At 32.8% G+C, this 24912-nt stretch overlaps 1 protein-coding gene across 2 annotated transcripts in view; it reads left to right on the top strand.

Annotated features, from left to right (window-relative positions):
* Positions 1 to 24912, top strand: part of LOC126880447 (synaptogenesis protein syg-2-like) — an 832444-nt gene that overhangs the window by 572273 nt on the left and 235259 nt on the right. For both annotated transcript variants that reach the window (XM_050644308.1, XM_050644310.1), the window contains one exon: positions 5421 to 5571. In XM_050644308.1, coding sequence (XP_050500265.1) covers positions 5421 to 5571 — 151 coding nt within the window. The remainder of the gene's footprint in view (positions 1 to 5420; positions 5572 to 24912) is intronic.

Here is a 24912-nt window from a genome sequence, read left to right as displayed (position 1 = left end):
CTAGTTTTATGTAAAATAAGAATCATCTTGAAATACTTCATATCCAAGAGAGCGATACCAACACAAAATAAAAATCGGAGTAGAAGGACTAAATACGGAACCTACGGAATACTTCTATAGAAAAACAATATATTTTATATCAGAGAAGATTACCGAGAATGAACTAGTAGAACTGTATGAAAACGATAACATCGAGAGAAGCTAATAAAACTCAAAATAATATAATGAACAAAGCAACAGAAACATTTGGAGAGAATAAAGTAACGAACACTAACATATTTATCAAAAATGGAAAGAGCATGGTTTAGGGAGGAAGTGAAGACAAATATGAATAATAGAAGAAAGCCTGTTTACATTACAGACAACAGCAAATCAACAGGCATACAATCACTATAAACGAATCCGAAATGAACCAAATACTTTAGTCAGACAAATAAAAAGGAACATGGGAACAAAGAAGTAATAAAAACGAAACACATTCAGAAAAAAACATGAGCAGACTACTTTCGATCCCGATTTGCTAAAGGTAACGAAAACAAACCACTAACACCAAAAGTGACGACAAACAAAAATATACATTAAGAAGGGGGAAGCAAAAGAAGCATTAAGGAAATTGAAAAATTGAAAATGATCAGGACAGGACAAAATACCGAATTAACTAAAGTAGTTAAATGAACAGATCTGACCAAATTAAAACTAATCAAATAATAATAGAACAATACAGAGTACCACAAGAATTGAGAACAAGCATCCTAATACTACCAAGAAAATTGGAATATATCGGACATATCATACGTGGAGAGAGACAACTTGCTCCAATTAATTATGCAGGGAAAGATCCAAGGAAAAAAAGCATAGAAACGCGTAGAAAAGAGAATGGTACGAATCTACATCAAATAAACTTTTCAGAGCAGCCGTCGCTAAAGTCCGAATAGCCATGATGATTGCCGACCTCCATCGCGTCGGGAAAATGGCACTTAAAGAAGATCTTAATACCTCTCTTTAAAAAAGGAGACAAACAGGACTCGGTAAATTACAGAGGATTTAATTTATTAAACACAACACTAAAATTAATTAAGGTATTAAGTCGGGAAGATCATGCATCGACGCTATATTTTTAATAAAGCAAATGCAAAGAAAGTCATTAGAATCCAACTAACTGGACTATTTATTATTTGTGGAACTAAAGAAAGCATTTGACAGCGTAAGATTAAAGGACGGTATCCACTTATTGTGCGCAAAAGAGAAACCTTCAGTAATAATCAACACGATCAAAAATATCTACCAGAAAAACACAAAAAAAGTAAAAGTACAAGATGACTGACCTAATAGAAACTGTCTGTTTAGGTAAGATATGCGGAAAGAATTTGGAGCCGATGAAAATATTATAATGATTACGGTTAAGTCTGTGAAGCCACATGATTAGAAAGTTATTACAGATTTCGTAGTTATAGAAAGGAAACTGATTAACAGATCTAAGGTACTACCGAACAAGACTATGATGCACTATACGCATCATTCGTTTGTTTGAACTTTGTCTTTAGGAGAATCAACTTAATGACATAGCTTATCTATATTTCCGTATAGAGAACCAGTATCAAAATTTCAAATTGTTATAACATTTACCAAATTACTGGAGATTACTTTTATTATTAAAAAGCAGAGTATAACTATAAAATAAAAATTCATTTTGGGTTTCCTATTAATCACGATAGTTTAAAAACCTGCGCTTTGTTGATAACTTATGCCCTTTTCCATTGAATGCTTTTATCTGTGCCTGATTATCGATTAACACGTGTGAAATTCTATTCATAGATAACCTGGTTACATCTAGTTACCCCTAATTACATCGTCACTTGTTGACAGCGTTTCAATGGTGAAGTTATTTAATTATTCATTCTTATACGCAGGAAGTAGGTACCTGCCTATCGTCATGTTTGGAACGTGTATTCTCTTCAATGTAATTGAAATTTTGATTGGATAAACAAATGCGTAGGCAATGAAAGTTTGTATAATGAATGTTATTTACCGTTCACCTCATAATTTGCTTATAAAGTTGGCGTAACAACAATGCTTTGTAGCAAATAAGGTTCTAATTTGGAGTTATCTAAATATAGAGAAAGTAGAAGAAGTCGGTTAAATGCATGGCAAATTTTTAAATTAAATCTTTAAAAAATACACTAATATACATAAAACTAATAATAGTCTCCCGCTTTATACCGCTGACGCGGCTTTGGAATTATAGCAGGCTAGTCTGCTATATCTAAGGCCTACGGTATACAAGGAAGATAACAGGGCCAGTGCTACGCTTCAGCCGCCTATTATTACCCCTGGTTTTACCCAAGGTACTCATATACATAAAACTGATTAAACAAAACGTTGCATTTGTAGATCTAAATGACCCAGAAACTAACCTTATGGAAAACCAGTCCCGGTCAAATTGAACGAAAATTTGGTGAATGATAGTTCTCAGGGCGTAGATAAAAAAATCAATGAGACCTAGGTTTAAAAAACTATTATTCTAAAGCTATAGCCTTTGCAAGTTATTGAATTCAGGTGCTTAGTGTGCTTCATAAGCGCAAAAACATCAAAAATAGACCAATCGTATTTTAGTCCTTATAAAAATACAGAAATTCATCGGAAAACTGAAGAATAGCGATAGAAAATGTGCTGCTGGAGCAGCATAAGAATAATCTTGTTTTCACGAATACCGCACACTAAAACATGGACTCTTAAAAAAATAGACGTAAGTTGGAAGACTTCTAAATGCGGCTCTAGAGAAGAATTTTAGGCATGTCCTTGACATAATACAGAACTCATCTGTAAATTCTGGAAGAGCTTTGTCTATAAGACAGACTATTAAAAAAAGTAAACCGAACCTACCTAAATTATTTAGGTTATATAGCCAAAATAACAGATACTATGTAACTGTTTGTAGCAAAAGGAAAGGAACGAGGCCGAACACCAAGAGAAAGATGTCTAACATGATGAGCAGACCAAATGTAGGGAAAATCCATACATATAGCCATCCATCTGGTACAGAATCGCAGCCAATGAATGCAGCACGTTAATAATATTTAGAATATCACCGCACAATCTGTCAGGGGCTCAAGTAATGAGGAGGAAGAACTAAGTTTAATTTTCTCTTTCTTAGTTAGAGGTAATCTTGCCTGTTTTTGTAAAATACGTTCTTCCTTTTACCGGGATTTGTTTTCGAGATCCGTTGTATGTTATATTTTGTTTGGATGTTTATAATATTTTCCTCTCTACCTCCTTTCTATCGAAGTTAATAAATTTCAGATAATTGTGTACTCAAAATCATTATGTATATATTTTTACTTTAATAAACAGATGAATTTAAAAAGTTATTGCTCAATGATATTTTTCTTATAGTAGGGGAGGAAAGTGTGCTAAATTTGCAGTTACTCGAATTGTTACTCGTTATGGGGACCTACTGGGTTGTGAAGAGTAGGTCCTGAAACCAAAAAAAGTTAAAATAAGTTGTCCATAAAGTGGGGGACTTTCCATTTTTTAATTTAATTATCCATTTCCAACAATCGCTATTTCTGACTATAGCGCCATCTATCCATAATTCGAAAAAATGTCTCGAATAAAAGTTGCTTATTTTTACGTAAAGAATCCAAATCTGCAATAAAAATTGGGTGCTCCTATTTAAGATTTTAAAGTAACCCCCCACCCCACCTCCGTGGGGGTTGTGTGCCATTCTATAGATTTTTCAAGACTATTGAATACGTGTATTTTGCAGTTTTTCGATCTGATGTTCATTTCGCGAAACATCGGGGGGTTCGTATTTAAAATTTTAAATTTACCCCCCACCCCTTTCCGTGGGGGATCGTGTTTGATATCGTTCGATAGATTTTTGAAAAATATTGAAGAAGTATTTGTTAGTTTTTCGATCTGACGTTCATTTCGCGAAATATTCGCATTTTTTGTGAAACTTTATAACACACTCATTTCCTTACGTCCCGCTCAAATCGTCAGATTTTTTAAATATACACTGCTTTGAATGTATTTAACTTACTTTATCTTAATCTGACAATTTCGAGTTTTTTTAGGATAGATTTTGTTTTCGGACCCTCCTTAACGAACTCCCCTGTATTAAGAGCCAATATGGTAGAGGTACATTTGCAGGGTGCAAGGTTTCCTCCTATGTGATAATCTGACGCGCTCGAGTAATTATTGCAAAATCCCCGCTTGGGCTACCTTACCATTATTATTATTATTATTTTCTTTGAACCAATTTATCTAGAATCAGCTTGATCAATAATTTCGTACAAAGAATCCTTTAAAGATGGCTTTTGAATGTTCTTGGATTACCGTTACTTGTATAATTAATTGCTTTAATTATTAATTCAGTTAATTAATATGATAATTTTTTCACTAACTATGTATTCAGTGATTGTAATAATTTATACAACATTTATACCACTGTACAACTAATAATCAATCGAGAAAAGAGGAAAAGTGATAAAGTGATTGTTTAATAATATATTTTTACTATGAAACGCTTACAATTTTGAACATCTTTTACAACAAAATACTTGGATCACTGAATATATCCTGGTGAATTCTCTGCTTGGATCTTCTATATATAATAATCAATAAATAACTGTTTATTAAGTTCACGTCTTAAATGAATTATTTATCAAATACACTATCAATATTATTTAATCAACAACTCAAAATATTCCCGATGCCATGTCAAATATTTATAATTGTCACTATCTGAGTGACAATATGCTGATAATTTTCTATTCGACTGAGTGCGTTGTATGACAAAGATAGATTTGGAAAATATTACCAACGACATTGTGTTCATTTTTTTCGAATACTGAAAAAACCAATAAATATTTTTGAAATATTTAAAAGCAGAATGAAAGACTAAATTATTACCGAGGACCGAGAGTCCCTTAGAATAAATAAAAAGTTTATTTTGAATGAGATACTTGAAATTAAAAATCACACTAAATTTTCTCTTAGTTTTTCACCCCTGCAACTTATTAAAATAAACATTATAGAAGTTCTTCGGGACTTTCTGCCCTCGCTAATAACGTAATCTTTCATTTGGCGTCTAAATTTTTCAAAAATACTTATTAGTTTTCTCAGGATTCGAAAAAAATGAATCTTATTTGAATAGAATTGGAGCAGAAACTACGTACCCATCCCCTTAATAAACAGATAAACTTAAAATGGTTATTACCTACTTCAAGGATATTTTTCTTTTTGTTATTTTCTTTGAACCAATTTATCTAGAATAAGCTTGATCGATACCTACGTAGAAAGAATCCTTTTTCAAAACAACCCAAAGAAAATATTAGTGTTCGCCTAGTTACATGTTCGCTTAATGGCACCACCGTTACAACAGTGAAATGCAATTTCTCATTTCTTGCTTTTTTCAGGTCATCGCACAAGAAAATGAAACGTCTGTAATAACTACGATATCCTTCGTACCAGTTCCTGAAGACGATAACAGTATTTTCAAATGCGTAGGTGAAAATCCGAAGCTCAGTGGTGTGGGTTTAGAGGACTCGTTCAAGCTTAATGTTGTCTGTAAGTAGAATGTATGTTTATAATGAAGTCGTTAGAAGTAAGGATTTTCTGTACTAATAAACTTAAAGAGAACGAAAAATAAAACAAGCATTGCAAAATAAAAGAAATATTGAAAAGATACCAATATACACTCACCGGCACAAAATTCCGCCACTAAAAATATTAGAATACGTTGGACAATTTATAACTTTATTATTTGTATTTCGATTTTCAAGATTCTTGCATCTGTTTGTACATAGGTATGTACACGATTTCATGTCGTTTGTTATTATTCCGGTAACAAAAATTTTTTGCTTAGATGGCATTATAGACCAGTAAGGATCTGTTTTTAGGTGGATGTGAGAGATGGCATTCGGATTTTTGCGGATAAAGTTAGGTGATAACTTCGTTAATAATAATTGACTTATGCTCCTTCTCAAATATGCCTGGAATATTAATAAAATGAAATATTTAAAAATTTCAAAAAATTTTGTTTTTTTTTCTACTTTCTTTGTTTAGAACATTAAATGATTCAATTTGGAACAATGTCGTATACGAATAAATCAAAGATAATTAAATTTTATATCAGATACGATTGGTTAAAAATGTCTTAATTTAACACCCTTGCTGCAAAATGGCAATAAATATAAAATAAGGGGGCAAAACAAGCCTGTCTTGTAAAATGTTGTAATGTGCTAAAACCGTCCACCAAATTTCATTAAAATTGACTTACTAGATTTTGCATAATAATTTTGCAATCTAAACTTTTTTAAAAAAATTAAATTTTTTTAAAATCTTGCACAACAAAAACTAGAACATACAAAGATTTGTCAATTTTTTTACATATAAAGAAGCACTCCAGCTATCTAATGCACTTTACAGAATTGAAATCGGATTATTTACGCAGCCTCAGCAATGTTTTAAACTTATAAACAATTTTTGGCTTATAAACAAATTAGTGCTGTGTCCAGGTGGTGGTGCTACGGGCTCCTTTATTTAGATGGATTTACCCAAGTTTTTTTTATGTATTTTGACCCGTAGAACACGAATTTTTTGGGTAACAGTTGATCCGGATGTCGATAAGATTGTTATAAACAAAGAACTTGAGGAATTACATAACATCGATTTTTCGCAAAATAAAACATTTTTTTGTATTTCTTGGGTAATTCTAAGCAAAAAATGTTCTTACAAGTTTTTTCGTAGGATGCATCATATAGGTCTGGATCCCGCGTATGAAAAAAAAAGTTGATTAATAGCAAGCTGAAAATTTGTTAATAGCTTAAGGGTGTCTAGTCGGATGAACTTTGATATATGGGAACCCTGGAACAGGGGCAGTTTTAATTGTGGAACAGGTTAAAAATTTGGAACGGTCACACCACGAAAACGGCCCATTTATTTTGTCCGACAGAACAGACTTAAACTCTCCGAACAGAGATTAAACTCTCATGCTAAAATCAGACTGCTATTTATCACCAAATGGGCGTTTTCATGAGTGGAACATGTAGAATATGTCAAATGACAGGAGTTATGACAGGTGATAAATAGCAGTCTGATTTTTGCATGAGAGTTTAATCTCTGTTCGGAGAGTTTAAGTCTGTTCTGTCGGACAAAATAAATGTGCCGTTTTCGAGGTGTGACCGTTACAAATTTTTAACCTGTTCCACAATTAAAACTGCCCCTGTTCCAGTGTTCCCATATATCAAAGCTTATCTGACTAGACACCCTTAAGCTATTAACAAATTTTCAGCTTGCTATTAATCACCTTTTTTTTCATACGCGGGATCCAGACCTAAGGGTAAGCACAGAACAAGTGAGTCGCGGTGGATGTGTAGCTGTCGGTCGCGGTCGATGTCGATATCCATGTAAAACAAACACATTGTAATGAATGGAAGCGAACAGAGCAGGTAAGTCGCGGTGGAGGTTTAGCGCAATGCCATCCAGGAGGTTTACATCGATGCTTTTGAGTTTGTTTTACATGGATGTCTACTGCGTGGCCTACAAGGATGCTTTCCTGTGATTGATTCGTTGTTAGAAGCCAAGTTGTTATTACCTGCGATATCTGAGTTGATACTTTTTATATAATCCCTTTTTTGTATTTAGTTTATTTTTGAATTTCTTAAGTAATTAAATTCAGTAAATTTTTTAAATATGAAGGAGGATCTGATTATTTACAGCTAGCATTTCATCACTATCATAACTTGACTGACACAACATCGCAAAAGCAGTCTTTTTGTCATTCAAATTTCATTAAACTACTTCACTTGATAGTGGTTCTAGCTCGACTTACAGCGCAGGTGACCTCCTTGCTATGTGCTGTCGACATCGACCGCGACTTAACTAGTGGCATCTACTGCGACCTACACATCCACCTCGACTTACTTGCTGTGTTCTTACCCTAAGGGTAAGCACAGAACAACTAAGTCGCGGTGGAGCTGTAGCTGTCGGTCGCGGTCGATGTCGACATCCATGTAAAACAAACACATTGTAATGAATGGAAGCGAACAGAGCAGGTAAGTCGCGGTGGAGGTTTAGCGCGATGCCATCCAGGAGGTTTACATCGATTCTTTTGAGTTTTTTTTACATGGATGTCTACTGCGCGGCCCTGTGATGCTTTCCTGTGATTGATTCGTTGTTAGAAGCCAAGTTGTTATTACCTGCGCTATCTGAGTTGATACTTTTTATATAATCCCTTTTTTGTATTTAGTTTATTTTTGAATTTCTAAAGTAATTAAATTCAGTAAATTTTTGAAATATGAAGGAGGATCTGATTATTTACAGCTGGCATTTCATCACTATCATAACTTGACTGACACAACATCGCAAAAGCACAGTCTTTTTGTCATTCAAATTTCATTAAACTACTTCACTTGATAGTGGTTCTAGCTCGACTGACAGCGAAGGTGACCTCCTTGCTATGTGCTGTAGACATCGACCGCGATTTAACTAGTGGCATCTACCGCGACCTACACATCCACCTCGACTTACTTGTTATGTCCTTACCAATAGTTTTCGAGATAAACGCGGTGGAACATTCAAAAAATCGAAGAATTGCAATTTTGAACGAGAATAACTTTTGATTAAATAATAAAATAGCAATTCTGCTGACAGCATTTGAATGTAAGTCAAATTATACCGGTTTTAATTATTTGTATTGCTAAAAATTAATTTTTTTATTATTAAACAAAGCTATTTGTTTATAAGCCAAAAAATTGTTTATAATTTTAAAACATTGCTGAGGCGCCTTAAATAATCCGATTTTAATTCTGTAAAGTGTATTAGATAGATAGAGCACCCTTTTAATATGTAAAAAAATTAGCCAACTTCTAAATGGTCTCCTTTTTGTTTAGAAAGATTTTAAAAAATTTGAACTTTTTTAAAAACATTTAAATTGCAAATTTATTATGCAAAATCTATTAGGTCGATTTTAATGAAATTTGGTAGACCATTTAAGTAAGTTATAAGAATTTTCTAAGCGAATTACTAAGGTTCTAAGTGCCACCAAAGTGGTTAAGAAACATTGAAAAACAACAGGCGTATTTTGCCCCCTTATTTTGTATTTATTGCTATATTGCAGAAAAGTTAATACCTTAAGACATTTTTGACCAGTCGTATGTCATACAAAATTCAATTATCTTTATTTTATTGTAGTATGACTTTGTTCCAAAACGAACCGTTTTAAAGTTATAAGCAAAGAAAGCAGAAAAAAATCGATGTTTTTTGAAATTTTTAAATATTTTAATTTTTTTAATAATGTTCCGGGCATATTTGAGAAGGAGCATAAGTCAATTATTATTACTGAAGGTGTCACCTAACTTTATCTGCAAAAATCTGAATGCCACCTCTCACATTCAAAAATACACGTTTTTTTTACAGCTTAGTTCTGGTCTATTATACGGGGGCGATTGAAAGCATTGTATTTTCTCCTAACTTTAAAAAATTCTGTGGAAAAATTAGAGGGTTGATTTTATTACATACTCATTTTGTATTATCCTGGAGGTATCCCTAAGATTTTGTTTTTTGAAATATCCGAATATCTCTTTTCTTTTAAAAGCTGTAAATAAAAACACTGCTTTGAAGGTTTACTTAATTATAAATACCAAACGCACTAAAATTAACAACACAAAACAAAATTAACAACAAAGCAATTCAATAGCGGGTATGTCCACCTCTCGTTGAAACGACTGCTCGCAATCTGTTTGACATCGAATAAAGATGTGTTATCCTTGCCTGGGGAATAGTCCGATATTCCTCTACCAGGACAATAACTTTACCAAATTTTCTGGAGGCTTAGGAGACGGCGAATAGCGACTTTTTCCCATAAGTGCTTAATAGGATTGAGATCTGGGCTGCATGCGGGCCATTCTAATCTTATCAATCCAACCTCTATGTAAGATATGTATGTTTATGGGTCAATCAGTGTTTTTATTTACAAAAAATTGTACAGCTCTTACAAGAAATGAGATATTCGGATAATTCAAAAAGCAGAATCTTAAAGCAGAATATCTCCAGAATAATACAAAAGGAGTATGTAACAAAATCAGCCCTCCAATTTTTTCACAGAATTTTTTAAAGTTGGGAGAAAATACAATGCTTCCATTCACCCCCGTATCATATCATCTAAGCAAAAAAAAATTACTACCGAAATAATAACAAACGACGCCAAAACACGTACCTGGAAACTGATGCCAGAATCTTGAAAATCGGAGTACAAATAGTAAAGTTATAAATTGTCAAACTTAATCAAAAATTTTGGGTGGCGGAATTTTGTGCCAGTGAGTGTTATATCTGGTATATTGTTAATATAAATAAATATCTTGTTTTATTATAATTTATTAAGAACTCCATGTATGTATTGTTTACAAGATTACAAGTATGTCTAAATCTAAAAATGTCAACGTCAAGTGACAAGACCACTCCCTTGTCACCTGTAGCCAACTTACGATCATATATTTACCTACATTAAACATATGCAACACTATATACAACATCCCCCCTTTTTACAAAACATAATCTTTTAACCTACTTGGTTTGTTAATGCTGCGACCAGACCTTGTCACATAACCAGCTTCATTATTACAAGGCTCAGCCACAGCACTAGTGCAAGGATCAACCTCTGTCACATTCTCAGAGTGATCCGGTAACACATTACAATGGTGTTTAGATTTTCTCATATGACTTGAGTTTCGTCTAACAGTATTACCTGTGTCTGTTTGTAATACATATGACCTGGGCCCTTGACTCTGTAGTACCTTAGCTGGAGACCACGTTCTATTAGGCCAATTTTGTATTACCACATTATCCCCCGGCTGAAATGGAGGTCTTTCATGAGCTGTGTTATTATAATATTTTTCAACCTTTTGTTTGTTTTCTAACAATTTATCTCTAACATTTTCTACTACTTTAGGTTCTAACATTTCTGCTGTGCATGGCATGGTACTTCTCAGCATTCTACTCATCAATATCTGACTTGGGCTCACATCTAATCCAGCCACTGGTGTGTTACGGTAATTGAGCAATGCTAAATAAAAATCAGACTTACTTTCTTTACATTTTTTCATCATGTTTTTTATTATACCTACTGCTTTCTCACTTAAACCGTTTGACTTTGGGTACCTCGGACTTGAATTAATAACTTTTATACCATAACTTTCTGCAAACTCCTTGAATTTGACACTAGCAAATGGCATATTATCAGCAATTATAAATTTAGGAATACCATGCACTGCAAAAATGTTTTTAAGTTTTACAGTAACACTATGAGCTGTTTTATCTCTAAGGTTTCTCACTTCTATCCATTTAGATAAATAATCTACTAAAACTAAATAATCATTGCCATCAAAATACATTATATCTACACCTACTTTCAAGAATGGCAGTTCTGGAATATCATGTGACATGAGAGGTTCTTTTGTATTTGATGGTCGGAATTTTTCACACGCCTTACATGATTCAACCAATTTTTCTATGTCACTTGACATTCCAACCCAATAAAATAAACTTCTAGCCCTTTTTTTACATTTAGTTATTCCTATATGACCTGCATGTAAAAGACTAAGCATTTCTTGTCTCAAGGACTTTGGTACTACTATTTTATTATTAAAATACACTATACCATCTTTGACATGCAGATCATCTTTGACTTTATAGAATTCTTTCAGTTCAGTAACAGCAATATTTTTATTATTTTTCGGCCATCCTTCAAAATACCAACTAACAACCTGTTTAAGAACTTCATCTTTTATTGAATGTGACTGTAACTGTTTCAATCTAGACTCCGACTGTTTCAATCTAGACTCCGATATTGGAAGGTCTATTTCAATACAATGAACAACATCAGCTAATGTAGGTTCATCCTTAGCATTATTTGTTAAGCAGTTTCTGGACAGAAAGTCAGCCACATACATCTTACTTCCTGGTATATATCTAATATCTAAGTCATATTTTAATAACTTGAGCACCATTCTCTGCAATCTAGTACTAATTTTACTTATATCTTTTCTTACTATGACAATCAATGGTTTATGGTCCGTTTCCACAACTACTTTCCTTCCATAAATAAATTGATGAAACTTCTCCACTGCTGCACATATTGCAAACAGCTCTTTTTCAATTGGAGCCCATCTAATTTGGCTCTCTGTATAGCTTCGTGAATAAAACGAAATGGGTTTCCCTTGTTGTAACAAACAAGATCCTAAACCCACATTTGAGCTGTCAGTTTGCAACACTATTTCATTATTCTTGTCCAAAATGCTAAGTGTAGGAGCGCAACTAATTTTTTTCTTTAATAGCCTAAACGCTTTTTCTTCAACTTCTCCCCAATGCCACTCTATGTCTTTTTTAAGCAGCTGACGCAAAGGAAATGAGTCCTCTGAATACCTTGGTATGAACTTACTCAGATAATTTACCATTCCTAAAAATTTTTGAAGAGATTTTACATTTTTAGGGGATTCTAAACTTAATATTGCTTCAACTTGTTCATTATCTGCTTTAATTCCTGTTTTAGAAATTATTAGACCAACATATTTTACATGATCCACTTTATACTCTAACTTACTTCTATTAAACTTAATGTTATGTTCCTTTGCTTTTAGTAAAACTTTTTCCATTATTTCATCATGCTCCTTATTGGTTTCTCCTGCTACAATGATATCATCAAAATAAACCTCAACTCCTGGTATGTCACCAAAGATGTTGGTGTTTAATTTTTGCATTACCTCCGGTGCTGATGATATGCCAAAAGGCATTCTTTTAAAGCGATATCTGCCGAAAGGAGTACCAAATGTACATATGTAGCTGCTCTGCTTATCCAGTACTACTTGAAAGAACCCATCTTTTAAATCTAAAACACTAAAGACTTGTTTACCCGCTAATCTATTATAGATTTCGTCAGGACTGAGAATCAAGTATCTTTCTCTTAGTATACATTTGTTTAATTCTTTAGGATCTAAGCACAATCTTAAAGTCTTATTGGGTTTCTCTACTATTACTAAATTGTGACACCACAATGTTGGTGTATTTACTTTTGCTTTTACACCTTTGTTTTCCAAATCTGATAAAGTAACCTTTAACTGATCTTTAATTGATTCTGGAATTCTTCTAATTGGTTTTATTACAGGCTCAGCATTATCAGCCAACCTCATTTTATAACTTCCTATACTTCCCAGCCCTGAAAAAACCTCAACATTTTTCTTTAAGAATTTTTCCCTTTCTTTCATGTGGCTTTTTTGACTATTAGTTACAAAATCTACTTTAACACGTTCAACTAAATTAAACTTTATACAATCCTGTAACCCTAATATGGGTACTGATGCCACATTCACTACCAGAAATTTAATATTGGCCTCAACAGAGCCTATTTTACCCACTAGTGTTACTGATCCCAAAGGTTTAAATCTACTCCCATTATACACAACTAACATTGTTCTACTCTCTTCCAATACTATATTATTCATTTTACTCAACTCTAAAAAGTACTTTTCTGGTAGTGTACTGCATTCAGCCCCTGTATCCAACTTAAAATCTATATTTAAACCACCTACCTCGACTTTCTGATACCATTGTTGACTTTGTCTTTGAAAACTATCTATTATATTGTTTTCTGTACTTACTTCTGTAAACAAAGAATCTAAACCTAAAAAAGTGTCCTCTTCCTCTTCAGTACACTCAAATACCTTCTTTCTTGTTGTGTTTGTACCAATGTTTCTTTCACCTTGTTTGTATCGTCTGCACACTGCTGCAAAATAATTCATACCATTACATGCTGCACATTTTCTTCCATAAGCTGAACATTCTCTTGGTCTGTGATTTTTGCCACACCTACCACAGCTAAAAGTTCTTCCTTCTGGGTCATTCTGTACCTTATTACGTGGGAACTCATTTTTTCTAACATCATTTACTTCTTTTTCTTGCAAAAATTTTGATTGAATTTTACCTGCCTCTGTAGCCCTGCACATTTCTATTGCTTTTCTCAAAGTTAAATCTATTTCTCGTAACATTCTTTCTTGTAAGGCGTTATCATCTACCCCTATAACTATTCTATCTCGAATCAACCTTTCTTCTTGTTCTCCAAATTCACATAATTTGGCTTGGACTTTCAAATCTGTTACAAACTGATCAAAAGACTCTCCAGGTTTCTGAACTCTACTGAAGAACTTAAAACTTTCCATTATTACATTTTTTCTTGGTAAACAATACTCCTCAAACTTCTGTATTAGTACTGCATATTTCTTTCTATCTGAGGCACTTAAATCAAATGTATTGTAAATATCTAGGGCTTCTTCTCCTGCCACATTCATGAATATTGCTATTTTTGTTTCATCATCTTTTTGATCATATTGAGTTGCCTTCATATATATTTCGAACTGCTGCTTGAACTTCTTCCAATTGGCGGCTTCTCCAGTTAGTATTAACTCTTTTGGGGGTTTCATCATACTCATTCCCTCCATTTTCTTAGGAACCTTGAACCTTACTTTTATAGTAATTTGTTGACTTCACACTTATAGCTGTTATAAGTTATATCTAAAGACTGGATTATATGCAAAATGCATATGCATATATATGCTGCATATTTCTCATGTTTTTCATAAATGCATATGCCTTGCATATTTGGAGATTTAAGAGCATATAAATGCATATTTTGATGGGAATTTACTCTACCCCATTTAAAAATAAGGTATATATTAGTAACATCAACATCCATTAAAATAAAATGTGAAAGTAAATATTTTGCTGTTAAGCTCCTTTGTTGTTGTACCCATAAACATAATGGGCGTTATTTATAGCTGCAGGTATCATTATCCGGATATTTAAGATTTATAGACTTCTCAGAATTTACAAATTACCTAAGTAAATACCGATTATATTTTGAATAACATTACAAATATTACCTGTACTTTCTGCTGGTGTCGGCCAACTATGAATTATTCTGGGAAAACCAACCAAAACGAAATTTTAAGGCAGCGTTGCCAATTTAGCTTATTTTATGCTAGATTTGGCATATTTTTGTGTTGTTTAGCTTATTTATTTCTTGTTTAGCATATCGATGGCCTAACTGTAATAACCCGTATCTGAAAAAAGTGAATTTTACAGGAGAGACAAAATATGATTTTAAACAAAAAAATGAATGAACACAAGACTTTTTTCTTGACCTTAAAATGAATAATTTCATTTTTTAGTAAATAAAAGTTGAAAAAGTACATTTTGCAGTATTTTGAGTTTTTTTCTGTAGATACGGGGTATTGTCAAAAATGTTGTAACATAAATTTTAGATACGGGATTTTAGTATTAATTTAACAGGTAGTAAAAACAAAACAAAAATTGGTACAAAACAAGTTTATTAGAAGTTACAATGTTACAAACATAAATGTAAAGTAAAACAGTAAAAAAATATGTAACTAAAACTTTAAAGGAAAATTAGGTTTAATAACTTTCTCAAAACAAGTAACTAAACTAAAAATTTTTAAGATGTCCACCTAAATCTTGTTATCTTTGGGTAAATTGTTGTAAAACATGTGACAGTCGGTAGGTAAAAGTACCTTAAGGTCTTGTAAATGAGTATATATATATATATATATATATATATATATATATATATATATATACTCATGGACAAAAATATTGCATATTTTATCTTCAATCGTTATTATTTGTTTATTTTTTATCTTTGAAATGTTAAGTATTTTATTTATTTATTTATTTATCTATTTATTTTATTTATTTATTTATTTGATGTATTTTAATTTATTAGAGATAAATAAATGGTTAAATATAGTCTTTATAACTGAATGTGCAATAATGTAACAAATTAATAAACATTGCATAGTATGGAAAGTGTGCTTTGGCGACTTGACAATTCTTGTTTTGTTGAATTGTCAGTTAGAATATGTCAGTTGGAGAGTTTTATTTTTCGATTCTGCAGTTTTCGTGCCGATATGGCACATTTAAGTGAGGTAGTGTGTGCTAGAATTGTTACTTTAAGAAATGAGGGTTACACACAAGAAGATATTGCGTGGATAGCGAATATCCATCAGTCGACTGTTTCTCGTATAGTAAAGCGATACAATGAGACTGGGGAATACAAAAGGCGACCTGGTCAAGGACGAAAAAGATGTACAACTCCAAGAGATGACCAATATTTAAGACTTAAATCTTTGCGAAATCGTACACTTACAGCTTCTTATCTCAAAAATGAGTTACTGATCACAAGACAAGTTAATGTAAGTGCCAAAACTGTGACTCGAAGACTTAAAGAGGTTGGTTTGAATCCAAAACGGCCTGCCAGAGTTCCACTTCTTCTACCACGGCATAAAACTCAAAGGTTGCACTTTGCAAGAGCCCACGTTAACTGGAACGAACATCAATGGAGAAGAGTTCTTTTCACAGATGAAACGAGGATACAATTATGGAAGCCAGATGGACGTGATCGAGTATACAGAAGGTCTGGGGAACGTTTCGCAGAATGTAATCTTGTACAACATGTTAATTTTGGTGGCGGTTCCATAATGCTATGGGGTGGCATTAGTTGGGAGGGTCGCACGGAGCTTATTGAGGTGAATATTCGAATGAATGCTGACTGGTACATACGGAACATCCTTGAAGAACATGTTTTTCCTTATGCCGGCTTTATTGGGTATGAGAACTTTGTGCTAATGCATGATAATGCCCGTGCACATACCGCAGGAACAGTCATACAATATCTTGAGGATGTTGGAGTTGAGGCTCTAGACTGGCCACCAATTAGCCCTGATGCAAATCCCATAGAACATATATGGGACATCCTAAAAAGACGTATACGAGCAAGAAATCCAGCTCCAAACTCAATTGCAGAATTAAGAATTGCTGCACAGGAAGAATGGAATCGACTTCCGCAAGAAACCATCCAAGACATTCTGCGGAGCATGCCTAGAAGGATGCAGGCCATCATTAGAGCTAGAGGAGGAAATACTAGGTACTAAATTGTTACAATGTTGCCGTAAAAAATTGTTATATTGTCGTTATTGTTTCTTTTTCTAATTAAATGTTATAATCAAAATCAGACTATTTCATTAATTTCTCTACAAATTAGTTGTAACTCTGCAATATGCAAGTTACTTGACAATAAATATACGTAGGCTAGTTCAGCTCAACTTATTTAGCAATAAAAAGTACAAATTTTTTTAAAAGGAAAAAGATATACTTCAAAAATAAAATATGCAATATTTTTGTCTGTGAGTGTATATATATATATATATATATATATATATATATATATCACTCTTTATACTTAGTCTTTGGTTATGTAAGTTAGGGTACGACGACATTTCTAGACCTTTGGGATTGACAGTCTGTACTAGTAATGGCTTAAAATCGTCTTTGAAATTAGTTTTGAACAAAATTTTTTTTTCTCTGGATCGTATATTAATACCCTGAGATCTGTGACGGTCGGATCGTTCTTCATCTTTCCAGGTCGAATACTTCTATACGCAAGTTCGCAGGATGCATACTTTTTAAAAAATGTATGAGTAAGCATCTGCGCTTTAAACGGAGCTGGTTTTATCCGCGCTTCTTCAGTACATGTTATAAATATAATCGTGTGGAAGAAAAATTTTACGAATTTTAAGTTTCATCTCTATTAGATGATGAACACTATCACACTCCATCTGGGTGTGCCCTTTCTCAAGATATTTCTGAATAATAATTTGGCCACTTTTTATAAAAAGATTTAGAAGCGCGTTGGAAAGTGTAGAGTTTCTGTTCTGGTAACAGCACCCATCAGACCAGAGAATAACAGGTAATTTTCGGTCATTACAGTTTTCTTCAATATGGTGTATAATGATGGAAGCAAAAGTAGATGCACACAGATCTCCTTCTGTTTCATCCCACCAATAATTAGAGGCTTCATGATTTTTTAAGTTATACATAGTGAAGTTGTGAACTGTTAGTTTCTTTTTATAATATATGGCACTTGCGTTTAAGACGGGGCAGCTTTTTACAGCTTGAAGGTCCATTGTAAAAGTGTAATTTTTGTGGTTGATGGCATCTTCTTTATCTTTGGCTTTCTCTTCCCTTGCTAGATTTTTTCACTCTAGGTGTGATGCGTAAGCAAACTGGTCGATATTCTTAACTTAAAATGCGCTACAGGTATCACACCAGTCTTTTTTTGGCTGGTACAAACTTAGATTTAAGTCGCAAAATATTTGGTCAAAAATAGCATACGATAATTTTTCCAGACTGTTATTATCACAGTGCTTTAAATACTCTCTATATAATTGAGCTTTGGTCTGAAAAATTGTCTCTAAATATTTTTTCTTTGTGTCCTTGCGACAATAATAAGAGGCCATCTTAGGTAGCATGTTAATCCAATCAACCAGACAATTTATTTTTCCTTTATTAAAATTATTTGATCTTCTTTGATCCGCACTTGTGTTTGAGTTGTCTTCTCTTATACAAATAAGCCCATACTCTGTCTTTTTTAACCAATCATGAACCATGTCTTCTTTTAAATCGAACGTATTCAAGAACATTTTCTTGCAGACTCTCTTTTTTTCATTAGTTTTGTTCCTTAAATAATAGTAATAGGTTCCACTTCTTGATGGTTCTTCTCCCTTCATTATTAGCAGTTTTATCTGAAAAATCGGGATCTTCTTCAAGGATATAATCGTCGTCGTTTTGATTGGAATCTTCATCTGAGCTCCTCGCACAGTCTGTTTTCTCTTCATTATTAGCAGTTTTATCTAAAAAATCGGGATCTTCTTCAAGGATATAATCGTTGTTTTGATTGGAATCCTCAGAGGTGATGCTTGAACCGTGGTTAAGGTGCAAATTGCCTATTTCCAATAAATGAGTTTGCTTTAAATAAGTATCTGGATTAGTATTTTCTGTTACTTTATCTGTTTCTACAAGTTGCCCATGTGTGTCTTTACAGAGGACTTCATCTTGAAATATTTGCTGTTGAATTTTTCTCTGTTCTAAGTATGCAGGACTTGAATTAATGTTTTCTGTTCTTTCATCAGTTTCTACAAGATGCTCATGTGCGACTTCACCGAGGACTTCATCTTGAAATATTTGCTGTTAAACGTTGCTCAGCAAAATGGAGATATTTTCAGTATCGTGCCAATCAGTAGTATCTCGAAAATCTCCTTCTATCGGTATTAGGGTCCCATTTGTGGCGCTTACTTTATAGACTTCACTGAACTCAGTGAATACAGCAGTTTCAGAAACTTGCTTGATACTGCTAGAAGGCTGTTGATTATTATTTTCTTTTCGATTTAAACCATAGACAAAATTCTGTGTGATCGAGTTGCCTGCATCTGAAAAAAAAAACATAATTAAGATAACTTAATCTTATAGAGATTGTAAAAGATATGAGCACAAATAAATACTTTAATGGATAATAAGGCAAGTCAAAACAAGAAAAAAATTTGATAAAACATAGGGGCAATAAATCTCTTATTTGTACTAATATACTCGGTTCGCTAAACTCAGACACAACTGGATAGTGATTTTAGTAAGTAATTTTGCCAATTTGGTAAAATTGGCAAAAACATAGTTACAGTTAATAATTACTAAATAGTTAGTAATTTTCCCAATGTCAGCAAAATTGGCCAAAAACAAAAAAAAAATACTTACTAAAATCACTAGCCAGTTGTGTCTGAGTTTAGCGAACCGACTAGAATATCTATTACAACCTGTATACCTAACTGAGGTTTTTGTTTTTAAATGTTTCTCAGTGTAGACTAGATTCATATTAAAAACAGTACCTTTACACACAATATCAAACAAGCGAAATCTCTATTTCGCCTTTTCATTTCCGTTTTTTAATAAACTAATATCAAAGAATTTAAATTTTGATGCCACGTAACGCACAATATTATAATAATAGCCCGTGTCCACTAAAAATTAGTATGCAAATCTGTTCACAACAAGCAGTCAATATCCCGTATTGTAAGGTCTCACAATATTAGACTCTTTTATCAAGTTATAATATCCTAGGTTAATTATAATTTATAAAAATACCAGTGGAAATATATTTTTAATAAAAATAGTGGTAAAACTTACCTTTGAAATATAATTAATTCACTGAACAGCTAAATAAAATCACACACGTGTAGGTTGTAGAAGAATGCAATGTACAACTGACAGATACGGGATATTTTTATGCGCATGTCTTCTGATAAGCAATACGGGATATTAAATAAAAGCAATTTCCAAGGCTTTCTTATTTTTTGTATGATACAGGGTTCTGACACAACATGCTAGGCAACCCAACAAACCTAATGCAATGAAACTCTCAAAATCTCAAAATTGTCAGATACGGGGTATTGCAGTTAGGCCATCGATATAGCATATTTTCTAGCATATTAAATAATATAAAAATTATTTAGTAAAAATCGAAAATCTTCTAATTCAGAACAAATTTTTATGTTGGCCTTACAATTACTAAAACAACTTAGGAACTCTCTCACAGGAACTTGAAACTGATATCAGTGAGTCAAATCTGATTCCTAACAAAAAATATTTAACCATTCACACATACACACCTACATCAGCAAATCCCTTCGCCTTCAATAATGTTTATATTAGTACTTATGTCTGTGGACCATGAGATTACTATTAACTACAGGATCATGTTTCAGCATTTTTTAAAACAAATAATTTATCTGTACTGGGTTATGCTTGCTATAGGGATTTTTTATTAGTTGATAATGGAATACCTACTGTTGAACTGATCATTCCATCATTCTTGTGAGGTTTGGCAAATACTATATTGGTCGAGTTGGCAACACTGTTTTAAGGGTAGGATAGATTATTTTATTTTATGAATGGTTAGTCTTAAATCAATCGCCGATTATTCAACTTTTGTGATTGCAAGTTATTGACTATACTGTGTAAAAAAATCATTTTATTATTATTGTGAAAATGCCTAAAGTAGCAAGGGAAAAATCAAGTCTTCTCAGAAGTTGGATTGGAAGTAACAATCATCTAAAAGTTATCGACAGTGAAAGTATGTTTTGCACCATTTGTGATAAAAAGGTAAGTTCTCCACTTCAATAGATTTTTAAACTTATCAAACTTCTTTGCACATCTATGTGTCTGTCTATTCTAAAATGACAAACCGTCCCATTTCTTCAAAAACTGTTTTTTAAAGTTCGCAACGGTTTGGCTTATACAGAGCGAGGTGTTGAGAGTGGCCCACCCTGTATACTACGGTACACTGACTGTACTTTATTGTTTGACGATTTCAATTTCACTTTGAGAAATAAAAAAAAATTGGGGGAGGTTTAAAAAGTTTGATCATTTTAATGTAGGTATCTATTTACGAAAACATCTAAAACATCATTATCATTATATTCCAGATTCCATGTCAAAAGAAATTCCAAGTAGTTCAACACATAAAAACTTCACTTCACCAAACTAAGCTATCAAAAAATGATAATAAACCTCGCCAGCAGATTCTACAGAACAGTTTGCAGATTCAGAATACGTCAGTTGGGCAAGAAACCTTTGCAAAGGATTTATGCCATTTTTTTTTGAACTGCAATATCCCTCTGCACAAGTTAGAACATAAATCGTGTCAAAACTTATTGCAAGATTAAAGATAAACCAGCTCAAATACCAAGTTCTTCAACTCTTCGGAAAAAATATGTCAGTGCATGTTACAAAGATGTGATGACGAGTATTAAAAATCAGTTAAAAGCCGATTATCTTTGGATTTCCGTCGACGAAACAACGGATACAAAGGGTCGACAAATTGCGAATCTAATTGTTGGAGTTCTTAACGACTCTGGCGATTTTAAAAACTCATACTTAATTAGTGTAAAATGTTTGGAAAAAACAAACTATGCTACAATAGCTAGATTTGTTAACGAATCCCTAACAAATTTTTTTTTACCTGATCAAGTACCATTTGAAAAAATATTATTAATGCTTAGTGATGCCGCCTCATATATGATGAAAGCTGCATCCAATCTTAAAATCTTTTTCCCTAATTTAATTCACTGTACATGTTTGGCGCACGGCCTAAACAGAGTTGCAGAGAAAGTTAGAATTGAATTTCCCAATGTAAACACCTTAATAAATAATGTAAAAAAAGTATTTCTGAAAGCACCACTACGTGTACAGGTATATAGGGAGATGCTTCCCGATATTCCTTTACCACCAGAACCAGTATTAACCAGATGGGGAACTTGGCTTAAAAGTGCTATATTTTTATCTGAACACTACGACGACATCAAAAGCGTTATTTCAAGTTTTGATCCGACTTGTACCGCTATTGATAACTGTCAAAATATTTTTAAAGAAAAGTCTATTAAAAATCAATTGTTGTATATAAAATCGAATTTCGATATCATTGAAAGTTCAATTACAAAATTAGAGGCTCAAAATTTATGTCTTCACAATAGTATGTCTATTGTTGATTCGGTTAAACAGAAAATAACAAATCTGAATGGGGAAATTGGAGTAAAAATTAAAGATAAACTTGATGACGTTTTAAACAAAAATGAGGGTTTCACTTTATTGCGTTCAATAAATAATATAATCAATTTTGGAAACTTCGATGAAAATATTAATATGGATCCGTCTCTAATAGCAAAGTTTAAATATGCCCCAATTACATCTTGTGACGTTGAGAGATCTTTTTCTGCCTATAAACAAATATTAACAGATAGAAGACATAATATTAGTTTAGAAAATATGAATCAATATATGATTATTTATTGTAACAATAAAAATATGTAAATTTGTTTTATTGTACTCTTTTTATAATATTAGTTTAGAAAATATGAATCAATATTGTAACAATAAAAATATGTACATTTATTTTATTGTACTCTTATTTATCTTGTGGTCAAAATAAAATATTTTGCCGTTTTATTTGTCACAAAACCTGAAGTTAAAAAAATATATTAAGAAATAATAATACAATTTGGTTTAAATTCAAACCTATTTATTTATTTTTATTATTTTTTATTTATTTATGTATTTAACGTAAACCATAAAATTATTCATATAAAAATAAGTGCATATATAAATGCATATTTGCATGTTAATTGTGCATATTCAGCTTGTTTTAAAATGCATATTGCATGCATATTTTAGACATTTTTTAGTGCATATTTTCCAGTCTCTAGTTATATCATACTGTTATTTTACACCTGACACCATGTTATATCTGGTATATTGTTAATATAAATAAATATCTTGTTTTATTATAATTTATTAAGAACTCCATGTATGTATTGTTTACAAGATTACAAGTATGTCTAAGGGTCGATTTCTCATACCTGCGTTAATCTATGGTTCAGTTGAACCGGGTTCACAGGTGATCTCCGGTTCTGTTTGGAATGCATTTCTCATTGCGCGTTCATGTCAGTGCTCGTTCTACAGCTTTCGAGAAATGCCAATAGATGGCAAAAGGCAAAAAACTGTCGCCATTTTGAACTACCTTTTTTATGCTGTTTTTGAATAAAGTTAAATTTAAGTATTTATAGTCAAATAGTCATTTTAATAATTATAAATAAATATTATAAAAACACAAATAATGTTATCGTTTATCGTTAGGCTTAATATAATAAAATAGGATATATTTATATTATGACAGCGTTTCGTGTTAATACAACGCATGCGTAGTCCATGAAATCATCTGAACTGAGTTCTGAAATCTTTGAACGGCCGAATTCCACCGTTCAAGCATCGTTCAAGTTTAAACTGCCATCGGTTGAACGGGAATTGAGAAAGACGATTTTGACTTTAAACTGACGTTTACTAAAAGTTCAGGTTAAACTGGAGTTGAACTCGATATGAGAAATCGGCCCTAAATCTAAAAATGTCAACGTCAAGTGACAAGACCACTCCCTTGTCACCTGTAGCCAACTTACGATCATATATTTACCTACATTAAACATATGCAACACTATATACAACAGTGAGTGTAGTTAAACAAGCCCGAGTTAATAGGACTGTACTATATGTACAGTAGGAAAAATGAAAGAATACCCATGAACGAACATATAAAACACGCTGTATTTTCCTGTCACCGTGTCACAAAGAAAATTGCCCAGCGCAAGTACATGTAATAATAATTATTACATGTACTTGCGCTGGCCAAGTTTTTGTGTGACACAGTGACAGGAAAATACAGCGCGTTTTATATGTTCGTTCATGGGTATTCTTTCATTTTTCCTACTGTATGTGTGGTTCAAATGGATTAGGAGATGCAATTATGGTAAAAGACATTATCTGTCAGATTTATAAAGAAGCTTACAAATAATATAACTACTGTTATTTTATTTGCGATAATCATCACATAGGCAGGTTTTATAAACGATGGTTTATGGAGGAGCAAAATGGGTTGTCTTGCTTGTCTTTCATTCGCGGATACATGTGTACACGTCACTGTTTGCGTTTTTCACATGGAGAAAAAGCGTTTGTTTATTATTATAAAAGGCAGAATCATAGATCTTCGCGGTATTTATCATGGTACCACAGTATAAAGAGGGACAGTAAAACCTCTTCTGTGTCGGTACTTTGATCTCAAGGAGTAATACCGGCAGTACGCAATTAGTAATTCACCAGTGGTGGATGCGGGTTTTCTCTGTTAAAACCCGTACGTTTCTACGCGACAAGCAATGCACGAGTGGTGGTCTAGCGACTGGGAACCTTGCGCGGTCGCCATGCGCGTTGAAAGATTTTACTTTCAATTTTTCGGAAAGTAGTTCTACTGTCCCTCTTTATACTGTGATGGTACTGTATTTGTTAAGCTAGTGGTTGTCACTGAAAGAAGATTCAAAAGCGAAAAAAGCGTCATTTCTATATTGAGGTGTCAGAATCATAGAAAGCTATTCGCGCGTCTTTTGCCTGTGGGTATCAACAGCCAACAAGACG

The sequence above is a fragment of the Diabrotica virgifera genome, chromosome 2 (genome assembly GCF_917563875.1).
Source record: "Diabrotica virgifera virgifera chromosome 2, PGI_DIABVI_V3a".
Classification (NCBI taxonomy): Eukaryota; Metazoa; Arthropoda; class Insecta; order Coleoptera; family Chrysomelidae; genus Diabrotica; species Diabrotica virgifera.
The sequence above is the reverse complement of the archived record's forward strand: the minus strand, read 5'-3'. Positions and strand labels throughout refer to the sequence as shown.